The 12,631-nt window shown below is 37.3% G+C and overlaps 1 protein-coding gene across 2 annotated transcripts in view; it reads left to right on the top strand.

Annotated features, from left to right (window-relative positions):
- NAA50 (N-alpha-acetyltransferase 50, NatE catalytic subunit) overlaps positions 1–12,321 on the top strand; it is a 30,309-nt gene extending 17,988 nt beyond the window's left edge. Inside the window, exons 2-5 of one of the 2 annotated variants that reach the window (XM_017858569.1) lie at positions 6,074–6,207; positions 6,634–6,753; positions 7,199–7,265; positions 9,386–12,321. In XM_017858569.1, the coding sequence (XP_017714058.1) occupies positions 6,074–6,207; positions 6,634–6,753; positions 7,199–7,265; positions 9,386–9,563 (499 nt within the window). In that variant the 3' untranslated portion in view covers positions 9,564–12,321. Of the gene's footprint in view, positions 1–6,070; positions 6,208–6,633; positions 6,754–7,198; positions 7,266–9,385 lie in introns of both variants that reach the window. The other variant, XM_017858568.1, reaches the window with a different exon arrangement.
- Positions 12,322–12,631: the final 310 nt, after the last annotated feature.

The raw sequence follows: 12,631 nt of genomic DNA, 5'->3' as shown, positions 1-12,631 counted from the left end.
AACTGTGTGTATTGATGAACAAAGTAGACTTTAAAACAAGGAGTATTGCCAACAAAAAGGGATATTTCAAAATGATAAAAGGGTCAAATTATCTACAGTAGTCCTAAATGTTTATGCCCTTCCTAACATAGTTTGAAAATACCTGAAACTTTCCATTTATTGATTGAATGAAACAGCAAAAAGGAAGAAACACTTCCAAACTTTCTTTGAGGCCAACATAATCCTGATAAGAACATGTATCAAGAATATTACAAGGGCTGGGTGCGGTGGCTCACGCCTATAATCCCAACACTTTGGGAGGCCAGGGTGGGTGAGCCTATCTCTTGAGGCCATAAGTTCAAGACCAGCCTGGCCAACATGGTGAAACCCCGTCTCTACAAAAAATACAAAAATTAGTTAGGAATGGTGGCACATGCTTGTAATGACAGCTACTTAGGAGGCTGAGGCAGGAAGATTGCTTGAACCCAAGAGGCGGAGGCTGCAATAAGCTGAGATTGCACCGCTACACTCCAGCCTGGGCAACAGAAGGAAACACCGTCTCAAAAAAGAAAGAAAGAAAGAAGGAAAGAAAGTATGTCAGGGTAAGCCTTTTTGAGATAACATTTGAACAAAGACTTGAAGGAGTTAACATATTCTGCAGCTAAGGATGGAGAGGCCATCGACAGGAAATACTGCAAGCAAAGCAGATTTTGGAACGAAGATTTGAAATTGTTTGCAGTATGTTCACTTTGAAGTGTCTGCTGGAGATGGCTTGGATCTAGGAGTGTAGAGTTCAGGAGTGAACTATAGGCTAGAGACAGAAATTTGGAAATTTGGCAGCATTAAAGCCACAGAACTACAAGATTGAGTGAGATCACCAAAAGAGTAAGTATAGAGAAGATAACCAAATGCGCCGATATACGAGGCCCTCATAAAATTGGTTCTTTTTCAGCTTCCACGTTTGTATACAAGCACACTTGATGTTTTAGCCATATCAAACTGACCTTAGTTTTCGGACTACATCATTGCTATTTTGTTCATCTTTTATTAGACTGTGTCTATTGCCCTTCCACAGGATAAGCTATCATTCTTCAAAATGTTTCCCATTGTCACCTTCATTCTAGTATTATTTTTGTACTATATGTACATACAGTGTTAGTAGCACATTGTATATACCTGTCTTTCCTACCAAATGTAAACACCTTTGCATTCCAGATGCATAACACAGATATTCAAATATTTATTGAAATAGAATTGATTTATGCTTTAAATAGGCAACTCTATTATGTTCATAAGAACTTTAGAAAAATTTAGATTCACAGAATTCTTAAAATCTCCATTAGATTAGTTTTAAATAGAGACTTTAGGCTTTCTTTAACTTAATTTTTTATAGGCTATTTTAACTAAAAGCTTTTTGTTTGTTTACATTCAAGTAATGTTATCGTTTTCTTGACACATCTACATATCCCTTACATATGCTTATGCCTTTTTTTTTAACTACGTGTTCCTTGCTAACTTATATTTACAAGTTGAATATATTACTTTGATATATTTAGAAAATCCACGTCTTAAAATAATTTGGAGCTAAGTGATCAGGATTACAGAAGTATTCCATTTCAGTCAGACATATCCTGTTAATGAGAGTTAAACTATATTTGAAGCTTAGTTTTGCTGACAAGGTTACATTAAGTGAACATTTTGAAATTGTTCTAGCATATTTTTTCTTGCAAAATCAAATTTCTCTAAAACAGCTTAATTTTCCGACAGCTACCAAACAATATTTATATCTCAAATTTGTCTAAAGTGTGTGTGTATATATGTACACACACACACACACGTATATATACATGCATAGAAAAATATGGGAAGAGTATCAACAAACTTATTTCTGGCTATACTATGGCAGGATATTTTCCCTTTCTATGTCATTTCTATGGTGTGCTTTTTTAAAAAAACAAAAAAAGGCATGTATTGTTTTAATTAGTTAGGGAAAGATTAAGCTGCCTATTATTCTCTAATGATTCAATACTGTTTTCTGTATTTAGGCTTTATCTGGCCACCCTGATGGAAACTTTTTTTAGTAGCTAACTTTTATTAGACTCAATCTAGCACAGTGCACTATAACCACTTTTTCTTCTTGTATGAAGTCAAGAAATACCTGGTATTATTCTTTCAAAATTGTAAATATGCTCGAAGCCTAGTTATTATTAGCTACAGATGATTCCTAAAATTTTAAAAACCTCAGGTTCTTTCATTTATACTTTAGAAGCCTGACTTTATGGGTTCTTAAGTTACTATTATTGTTCATACTTAAACTTCATAATGTAATTTAAATCACTTTTTAAATACTAAAACTCTTTTTTTAGTGGTGTGCTCTAAGTTAATATAAACCATATGTAAAAACAATTACATCCAACTTGTGGCCCTATGGTAAGTTAAACAGCAGACAATGTAGGTAAGATGTGATCCCTGTCAGCTACAGCATTTTTAAAGGATCCTATATTTTGGCCAGACACAATGGCTCATGCTTGTAGGCCCAGCACTTTGGGAAGCCGAAGTGGGCGGATCACTTGAGCTCAGGAATTGTAGACCAGCCTGGGCAACATGGTGAAACCCTGTCTCTGCAAAAATTCAAAAATTAGCTGGGTGTGGTGGCATGTGCCTGTATTCTCAGCTGCTTGCCAGGCTGAGGTGGGAAGATCACGTGAGCCTGAGAAGTGGAGGCTGCAGTGACCTGTGATTATGCCACTGCACTCCAGCCTGGGCAACAGAGCAAAACCCTGTCTCAAAAAAAGAAAAATAAAGGATCCTATATTTTACAGAATTACAGTATCCACAGAATTTTTTGAGATGGAGTCTTGCTTTGTCGCCCAGGCTGGAGTGCAGTGGCACGATCTTGGCTCACTGCAGCCTCTGCCTGCCAGGTTCAAGTGATGCTTCTGCCTCAGCCTCCCGAGTAGTTGTGACTACAGGCGCATGCCACCACACTGGGCTAATTTTTGTATTTTTAGTAGAGACAGGGTTTCACCATATTGGCCAGGCTGGTCTCAAACTCTCAACCTTGTGATCTGCCCTCCTTGGCCTCCCTTTTTTTTTTTTTTAATGTGAATGGTAGATAGTGGGGAAAGTGAGCCCAGTAGATTTTAGTCAGAAAAGTGTTATGAAGAGGGGGAATTCTGTCAATGAGATGTAATCTACTTAAAGAAAACATGAATTTCATACGGGAATTCATTATAGTTGTCAAATATTTGGGATAAGAAAAGGCTATGTGGCTAGAAGTTAGAAGAGACTATAACAAGAAAATTTCTGTTTTTTTATTTTTATTTTTTAACCTTCTCTATGGTGCTGAGGGTTTTTTTAAATATATAAATCTCCTACCCTTTTACTAACATGTTTGTTTATTTAATCTGTGTGGTTGCTAAGAAACTGTTCAGATTTTAGGAAGACATACAAGACATGCAAAGATCATTGGTTGCAACAAATAATACAGATTAGTGGTATAAAAATAATCGAGGCAGGAAGGCTAAAGTTCCAAATGAGCTAAGCCGTTCAAAACTGCTAAGTATGACAGGAAGAATGCTTCGTGCTTTCTTTTGTGTTCTTCATACAGACTGCTTAAATAGGGGGTAAAGTCTCCTGTTTTTGCCTAACTCCTTAGCAAGCAGAATGTTCTCCAAACTGGGCATTATGGAGTAATACATCTTAGAGAACTTTGTACTATAAGATAAAATATTATATCATATTCCTCTCTATCCAGATAAATCAACTTTAGAAATTTCTTTTTTTATCTGGAATTGTTGCTGTTTTTTGTTTTGTTTTTGGGACAGTCTGTCACCCAGGCTGGAATGCAGTGGTACACAATCAGCTTACTGCAGCCTCGACCTCCCAGGGTCAATCAATCTTCTCACTTCAGTCTTCTAAGTAGCTGGGACCTTAGGTGCAAGCCACCACACCTGGTTAACTTTTTTAAAAAAATTCCTGATAAAGTTTTGCTATATGGCCCAGGCTGGTCTTGAACTCCAAGGCTCAAAGGATCCTCTTACCTCGGCCTCCCAAAATGCTGGGATTACAGACTTTTATGCCCAGCTGTTTTTTTGTTTTTGTTTTTTCTTTTTTTTTTGTTTGTTTTTTGTTTTTTTTTTTGCTTTTTAATCTAAATTTTAACATTTCAAAATACAGTTTTTAAAATTACAATTTCTGGGCCAGGCACAGTGACTCATGCCTGTAATCCCAGCACTTTGGGAAGCCAAGGCAGGCAGATCACCTGAGGTTGGGAGTTCAAGACCAGCCTGACCAACATGGAGAAACCCCGTCTCTACTAAAAATACAAAATTAGCTGGGCATGATGGCACATGCCTGTGACCCTAGCTGCTAGGGAGGCTGAGGCAGGAGAATCGCTTGAACCTGGGAGGTGGAGGTTGCAGTGAGCCGAGATCGCGCCATTGCACTCCTGCCTGGGCCACAAGAGCAAAACTGTGTCTCGAAAAAAAAAATTACAATTTCTACTACACATTAAAATCCTTTCAAGCATGTTTCTGTGTATGTTAACAAAAGTCCGTTGTGTTTTTTGTTTGTTTGTTTGTTTGTTTGTTTTGAGACGGAGTCTCAAACTGTCACCCAGGCTAGAGTGCAGTGGCGCCATCTTGGCCCACTGCATGCTCTGCCTCCCGGGTTCATGCCATTCTCCTGCCTCAGCCTCCCGAGTAGCCGGGACGACAGGTGTCCACCACCACACCCAGCTAATTTTTTTGGTATTTTTAGTAGAGATGGGGTTTCACCGTATTAGCCAGGATGGTTTCAATCTCCTGACCACGTGAGCCACCGCACCCGGCAGAAGTCCGTTGTTAAATATGGTTGAAATGTGCTTTTTCTCCACAAAACAATATACTACAGTATCTTTTTTGGGCAAATAGTACGGATGGAGTAAGAAAATTGTAGAATGCTGTCAGGTTTGCCTTGTCACATTTGATCTGCCCTTAACAGTAGTGAAGTTCACTTCAGCTATTAAAAATTATTTGTTTACAGCTCTGCAGGCAAAACAATTTTGATTCTTTGTTAGAAGTTAGAACTGAAAACTTTTTAGCTTTAATCTTCTTTTCCATGGAACCAATTGTTTAGATTACAGGTGGTTTCTTAGAATGCTTCTTTTATTAGTCCTTTCTCACGCTGCTAATAAAGACATACCCGAGACTGGGTAGTTTATAAAGGAAAGAGGTTTAATTGACTCACAGTTCCGCAAGGATGGGGATGTCTCAGGAAACCTATAATCAGTTTGGAAGGGGAAGCAAACACGTCATTCTTCACATGATGGCAGGAAGGAGAAAGGAGAGCGAAGCGAAGGAAAGGCTCTTTATAAAACCATCAGATTTTGTGAGAACTCACTATCACGAGAACAGCATGAGGGCAACTGCCCCCATGATTCACCGGGTCTGTCCCACAAAGTAGGAATTATGGGAACTACAAGATGAAATTTGGATGGGGACACAGCCAAACCGTATCACTCCTGTTGCTTTCTTAATGGATAGTTTTCATACTGGGGTGGTTTTCAAAATGTGGATTACTTTGTTTCGTTCCAGCAACTCTGGTTCTGAGAATGGGGTATGTGTGTCCAGGAATGTGAATTTTGAGTATCGCCTCTGTGACTCTGATGTAGGTAGTTCATAGACCACGGTTTTCAATGAATAGAATGTGCATGGTATTGCATACTTCCATTGTTTTCTTAGAATAAATTACTAGAAGTAAGATACTTGGACAAAGGAACTGTAATTTTATCGGAAATAGGTATATCTAAATTTTTCTGAATTATAAACTACAAGGAAAATTTTGACACTTGTAGAATGTTATTCTGGCCTTTGTAGTAGTTGTTGTATGCCATATTTGTCCCTAAATGTGCATAACTGTATGAAAGCTATGAGTAGAATTTGTATTGAATGATGTCAAAATTTGCTTATAAATGGTAATTTGCTTATAAATCAAATCTGGAAGAGTTGGATTTATCAATCATGTAAAAAAGACTTGGTACCCCTTTCATATGTTCATATTAAAAATGAGGCTAATTATGTTTTATTGAGTACATTTTGATTTGTTCCAGTAGCCGGATCGAGCTGGGAGATGTGACACCACACAATATTAAACAGTTGAAAAGACTGAATCAGGTCATCTTTCCAGTCAGCTACAATGACAAGTTCTACAAGGATGTGCTGGAGGTTGGCGAGCTAGCAAAACTTGGTATTACATGGTTTTTTTTTTTTTTCCTCTCTGCTTTTCCTTCTTTCTATTCTTGAGCCCTATTTTTTTATAGAGCAGAAAGAGTTAACTAATTTAGTTTGCTTATTTTATAAGTGAGGAAATGGGAGTGGTCTGGGTTGGGAGAAAATCTCAGAAATCAGTTGAATGAAATAGTTGAATTTTAAAAGAAATGCTTAATGTTCTTACTTAGTGTATGCCTGTGTGTTTTCACTTTTTAAGCTATACTCTAGAGGAGGCTTAAACTTCCTAAAATGGCATAAGAGCTTTGAGGTCATTGATATTCATGAGATAGTTGATGAAATTTAATGTTGATAGGAACAGTGTAGTCCTTTAAAAGGGAAAAAGATTAAATAAAATGTGTTATTCTGTCTGTTCAACATTATATCTTTATATTTTCCTTGGCAGCCTATTTCAATGATATTGCTGTAGGTGCGGTATGCTGTAGGGTGGATCATTCACAGAATCAGAAGAGACTTTACATCATGACACTAGGATGTCTGGCACCTTACCGAAGGCTAGGAATAGGTAAAAAATTGTGGTTTTTTTACTTCTTCAGAGAGGCATAAACATATTCTTCGTTAATATGTCTGACCTAGTAAGTTAATTTGGGTCTTTTTAAGGAATACTGAGAAAGGGTTACTGAATTATATAAAATATGGTGAGAAATAACTAATGTTTATTAACATAATTCTGCTGGAAGCCCTACATAGATTTGCTATTTACGTCCCCTTCTGCTTTTTCTGTTTTTCTTCTACCTGGAAGTGCTTATTTAAAAAGGTTAGTCTTCTGCTAACAGTTTTAAACATATGTAGCTATTGTAGAGAGAGAACACAACTTTGGAAAATAAGAATATCTAGTCTATACCTCATAAATTCTATTAGGACTCAATAAGTAGTTCAGATGGCAGGTGGATAGATACATAATTTAAAGGTTGATTTATGAAGTCACGTGTTATTTGTTTTATTAACAGGAACTAAAATGTTAAATCATGTCTTAAACATCTGTGAAAAAGATGGTACTTTTGACAACATCTATCTGTAAGTAAAGTAATATTTAATGTTCTTATCAAAGGGGTTTAATAAGTTGGCAGGAGAAATCTTTACTAGAAACTTTAAAATCTGGTCACTTATTGTGCCTTTAGAAACACCGTGGAAGTAGTTGTTACAGAGTATTTGAGTTGTTGTTTTGTTTAGTTTTGTTTTATTAATAATAGTAGATTAGGGACCTGAGATAGAACACATTGCTTTATTATATTAGGATGAGAGCTCCAAAGTCATAGGGAAGAAATCAGGATTAAAACTCAGGCCTTGGCCAGGCACAGTGGCTCACGCCTGTAATCCCAGCACTTTGGGAGTCTGAGGCGGGCGGATCACAAGGGCAGGAGATAGAGACCATCCTGGCTGACACGGTGAAACCCCGTCTCTACTAAAAATATTAAAAAAAAAAAAAAAAAAAAAAATTAGCTGGGCATAGTGGCGGCCGCCCGTGTCCCAGCTACTCAGGAGGTTGAGGCAGGAGAATGGCGTGAACCAGGGAGGTGGAGCTTGCAGTGAGCCGAGATCACGCCACTGCACTCCAGCCTGGGAGACAGAGCGAGACTCCATCTCAAAAAGAAAAAACTCAAGTCTTCCGAATTCAAGACCATTAATACTACTTTTCTCGTGCAAAACCTTGTGTGTTTTGTTCAAGGCTATGTTGGATAGCCTTGAACATTGTAGTAGATCATTTGTAGTAGAGTTTAATAATCAAAATCATAGTTTACCTAGCTGAGATTATACTTGAATCTCAAGAGGCTGTACATCAAGAGCTATGACTAAGATCACAGTCATGGATGTTCATAATTTAGTTTGGCCGNGCCAGCACTTAGGGAGACCAAGGTGAGTGGATCGCTTGAGCCCAGGAGTTTAAAACCAGTCTCGGCAACATGGCAAAACCCCATCTCTACAAAACAATAGAAAAAAAAAATAGCTGGGCATAGTGGCGGCCGCCCGTGTCCCAGCTACTCAGGAGGGTGAGGCAGGAGAATGGCGTGAACCAGGGAGGGGAGCTTGCAGTGAGCCGAGATCACGCCACTGCACTCCAGCCTGGGAGACAGAGCGAGACTCCATCTCAAAAGAAAAAACTCAAGTCTTCCGAATTCAAGACCATTAATACTACTTTTCTCGTGCAAAACCTTGTGTGTTTTGTTCAAGGCTATGTTGGATAGCCTTGAACATTGTAGTAGATCATTTGTAGTAGAGTTTAATAATCAAAATCATAGTTTACCTAGCTGAGATTATACTTGAATCTCAAGAGGCTGTACATCAAGAGCTATGACTAAGATCACAGTCATGGATGTTCATAATTTAGTTTGGCCGTGTGAGATATTGAATTATATACAGTGTTATTTTGGGAGTAATTGAGAAAGCTTGCATTTTTAATTTTTAAAACATACCATGTTTTTTTATCAATCAGAAGGAAGATATATCTTCAAACTTTGAGACCCTAGTTTTTTATTTTTCATCATTTTTTTCTGTGTGTTAATAGGGCCTTTTAATAATTTATCCTCTTAAAATGGGAAAAATTTTGATAGCTGTGGTACTTTTCCCTTTGTTGACTATAAGAATAAACACTGTGAGCCTTCTAATCTCAACCAGCTGTCTTACAAATGTAAAAATTAGATTTAAAGTGTAAAATTGGGCCAGGCGCAGTGGCTCACGCCTGTAATCCCAGCACTTCGGGAGGCCAAGGCAGGCAGATCATGAAGTCAGGAGCTCGAGACCATCCTGGCTAACACGGTGAAACCCCATCTCTACTAAAAAATACAAAAATTAGCTGGGCGTGGTGGTGGGTGCCTGTAGTCCCAGCTACGCGGGAGGCTGAGGCAGGAGAATGGCGTGAACCCAGGAGGCGGAGCTTGCAGTTAGCCAAAATCACGCCACTACACTCCAGCCTGGGCGAAACAGAGAGACTCTGTCTCAAAAAAAAAGTGTAAAATTGTCATCAAAAGGTTTTAGATAAACATGCCTAACCTTTGTTGATTACTGGTCATTGTAAAGAGAATGTAACAAATGTGCAGCATTCTAGCCCCAACCAATTTGGAGCTATCTGTGGAGAATGCTTAAAACTTGATGAAACCTTAATTTTAATTTTTTTCTGGTACTCTCTTATATCTCAGGCATGTTCAAATCAGCAACGAGTCGGCAATTGACTTCTACAGGAAGTTTGGCTTTGAGATTATTGAGACAAAGAAGAACTACTATAAGAGGATAGAGCCCGCAGATGCTCATGTGCTGCAGAAAAACCTCAAAGTTCCTTCTGGTCAGAATGCAGATGTGCAAAAGACAGACAACTGAACAAATTATGAATGAACTTTCTTGCACTTGCTTGTCGCCAAATAAAAGAGAGGCCCATTGATACCCCTCCCCAACACTTTTCTTTTAAAGCTTTTCTCCCTCCTTGTTCTTGTTTTCCTTCTTCCTTTCCTTTTCTCTAACAGTTATAATACTTTGAAGGACTTTAAAAAAATAATCATGTTTGAATTGTTTTCTCTTATTTTGTGAGGTGGTTTGAAGGAAGGAGAAGGTAGATCTGTTTAATTTTGCAGTTAAAGCTAGATGGTCCTAAAAATTTAATTGTCAAATTTCAAATTTAATGTCCTGCTTTCACATTGAAGGACAGAGCCTACAAAACATTGTATATTTCAAAAGACAAAAAGAAGCAGCAGCAATATCTTGTTCTCTAATGCATAGACTAGTTGAGTGTGTTTGTGGTACTTTGGGTTTTTTAAGACTGGGATACTAATCCCTAGACATTGCCTTCACTCCACCTTTAGTCCTTCTGAGCACTCTCTCGGGAGTTGGAACATCGTTATCCTTGTAAGAAATACTAAGCTTATTTTGATTTTTAAGCAATTATATCTTCTCTTCTTGCTGGTGGGTGGGGCAGTTTGGTTTAGTGTTATACTTTGGTCTAAGTATTTGAGTTAAACTGCTTTTTTGCTAATGAGTGGGCTGGTTGTTAGCAGGTTTGTTTTTCCTGCTGTTGATTGTTACTAGTGGCATTAACTTTTAGAATGTGGGCTGGTGAGATTAATTTTTTTTTAATATCCCAGCTAGAGATATGGCCTTTAACTGACCTAAAGAGATGTGTTGTGATTTATTTTTTCCCCTGTTCCTTTTCTTCAGTAAACCCAACAATAGTCTCACCTTAAAATTGAGTTGATGTCCTTATAGGTCACTACCCCTAAATAACCTGAAGCAGGTGTTTTCTCTTGGACATATTAAAAGTACCTAAAAGAAGCTTAGATGGACTGTGACATAATAAATTCAATTAATGTCATCTAATGCCAGCTGTTAAAAGTGTGGCCACTGAGCATTTGATTTTATAGGAACAAATAGACAGTATTTTTGAGAGCAACATAGCTGTGCTATTGCATATCTGTTGGAGAACATCCCAGATTTGCTTATACTCAGTGCCTATGATATTGAGTTTAAGGATTTGAGGCAGGGGTAATTATTAAACATTGCTTCTATTCTTGGAAAAGTAGAAGTGTAAAATGTTAATAATACAAATGTCACTGTGACCTCCTCCACTGAGAGGACTGGTTTATGCCAGATCATTTTCTGGCACATAAGGAGTGGCTTTGACAGGTTGATAACTTTGTAAGATGGGAGACATCTGAAATATTCATGTTTTCCTCTTATAGTCCCATCTTCACTATTTAGAAATGTTCTCAGACTTTGAAATAATGCACAGGGCTTGAGCTTTCTGTCATTTGACTTTAAAAGGAAGTTTCATTCATATTTATCCTCTTGTGTAAAATTCTAGTATAAAGTCTCATCTCCAAATATGTTAAATGACAGAATTATTTTATAAAATGTTTATGCACACTTTATAACCTTAAGTTTTTATTTGAGAATGTGAAAGTACAAGGTGCAGTAGACTTCAACAATCTTGAGTGCCAAGAATAATACAGAAAAAGAAGACAGTTGATGAATGCGTTTATAGGGTTCTAATCTTAAGATGGTAAAAATGTAGAAAGACCTTGCTGGCTTTTTTGAGAGTATTCGTTTCTTAAAACAATCCAAATCTAAGCTTAGAAGAAAAGTTTAGCATTAAGCTCCTTTATCTTCATGGATAAGCTTCAGCTTGCTCTTGGCAAGAGAAGAGTGCTTGAGTTACAGAAGGCATAATTAGTTTGAAGAATGCAGCAGCCTTTTTGTAAACTTCCCAGATATCAGAATCGACTTTGATATATAAATGGTTTTCTGAGATGACACTGCCTCTATTTCTATAACCATTTCACCTGGACTATCTAATCAGTCCTATGAATGTATCCCTAAATGTGGTTATTGAAAACCGAATAGCTGCCTCATGACAAGTACGTGTTATTTAAGGAGGAAAAAATATTAAATTTTGAATTGAGTGTGTAGGCTCCCTATCATTATATAGTTTCTTTTTCCATGGTAGTCAGTGACTTAACCTAAATTGTAAATGTTTGTAAAGGGTTAATTGTCCTACATCAAACTTATGTTAAATAATTCCATCCACTTATGGAGGAGGAGGAGAATGTGGAAGAGGTAAAAAGCTGGGCACAAGTTCATATGCCTGTGAGTCAGTAAAGACTGAAGTAATGTCCTATGTTGAGCTGGTTATTTTGATATATGATAATTATCTTTAGAACAATTCTGTTAACTGGAAAATCACAGGATATATCCATCATATTTTTCAGGACAGATAGTTTTTACTGTGGGGCAAATAGGTTAAAATTACACTGTATGGTAGTTGCATTTAGGTTTTAAAGCAAAGAATCTGTAGAGAAATCTATGCAATATATAGTTTGTCCAGATTAGCTTTCATTTGGGGAATGAAGTTCTGAAATATCTAAAGCAGTTTACTCATCAGTTGAAAAGTCCTCCAAAAAGAGAACTATTGGGAAACCATGGTGTGTGGTGGTGGAAAAGAAAAGCTCCCTCAGTTTTTTGGAGGGAATAACTTAAACAAAAAAATACTTAAATGGCTAAGTTTTCTTGGTGCAGTTAAGAATTAAACTTGTCAATTTTAACATTGCTGTTACATCTGAAATAAACTTACGTGATGTTCTGGTAGTGAGCTGTGATATCTATAAGTGTCAAAACTGTATTGTTGAATTCTGCAGCCAGCAACTGTACATACTCATTGTGTAGTGTTTCCCTTACTGCTTTTATTTACTTTCACATTTCTTTAAGATCTAATTTTAAAATCATTAAAATGGGCCAGGTGTAATTAAGGCATCCTAATTCAGATCTTCTGTGACTTGCTAGGTACTGCCCAATGTCTACAATTCAGTTCCAGTGAGAGGGAAAAAATAAGATCCAAGGAACTGTCTTGCTGCTATATTCTTAATGTAATTGTTAGAAATACTTGACACTTCAGGCTGCAA

The sequence above is a fragment of the Rhinopithecus bieti genome, unplaced genomic scaffold (assembly GCF_001698545.2).
Source record: "Rhinopithecus bieti isolate Rb0 unplaced genomic scaffold, ASM169854v2 scaffold_45617, whole genome shotgun sequence".
Taxonomy (NCBI): Eukaryota; Metazoa; Chordata; class Mammalia; order Primates; family Cercopithecidae; genus Rhinopithecus; species Rhinopithecus bieti.
Note: the sequence above shows the minus strand (reverse complement) of the source record. Positions and strands in the feature narration are given on the sequence as shown.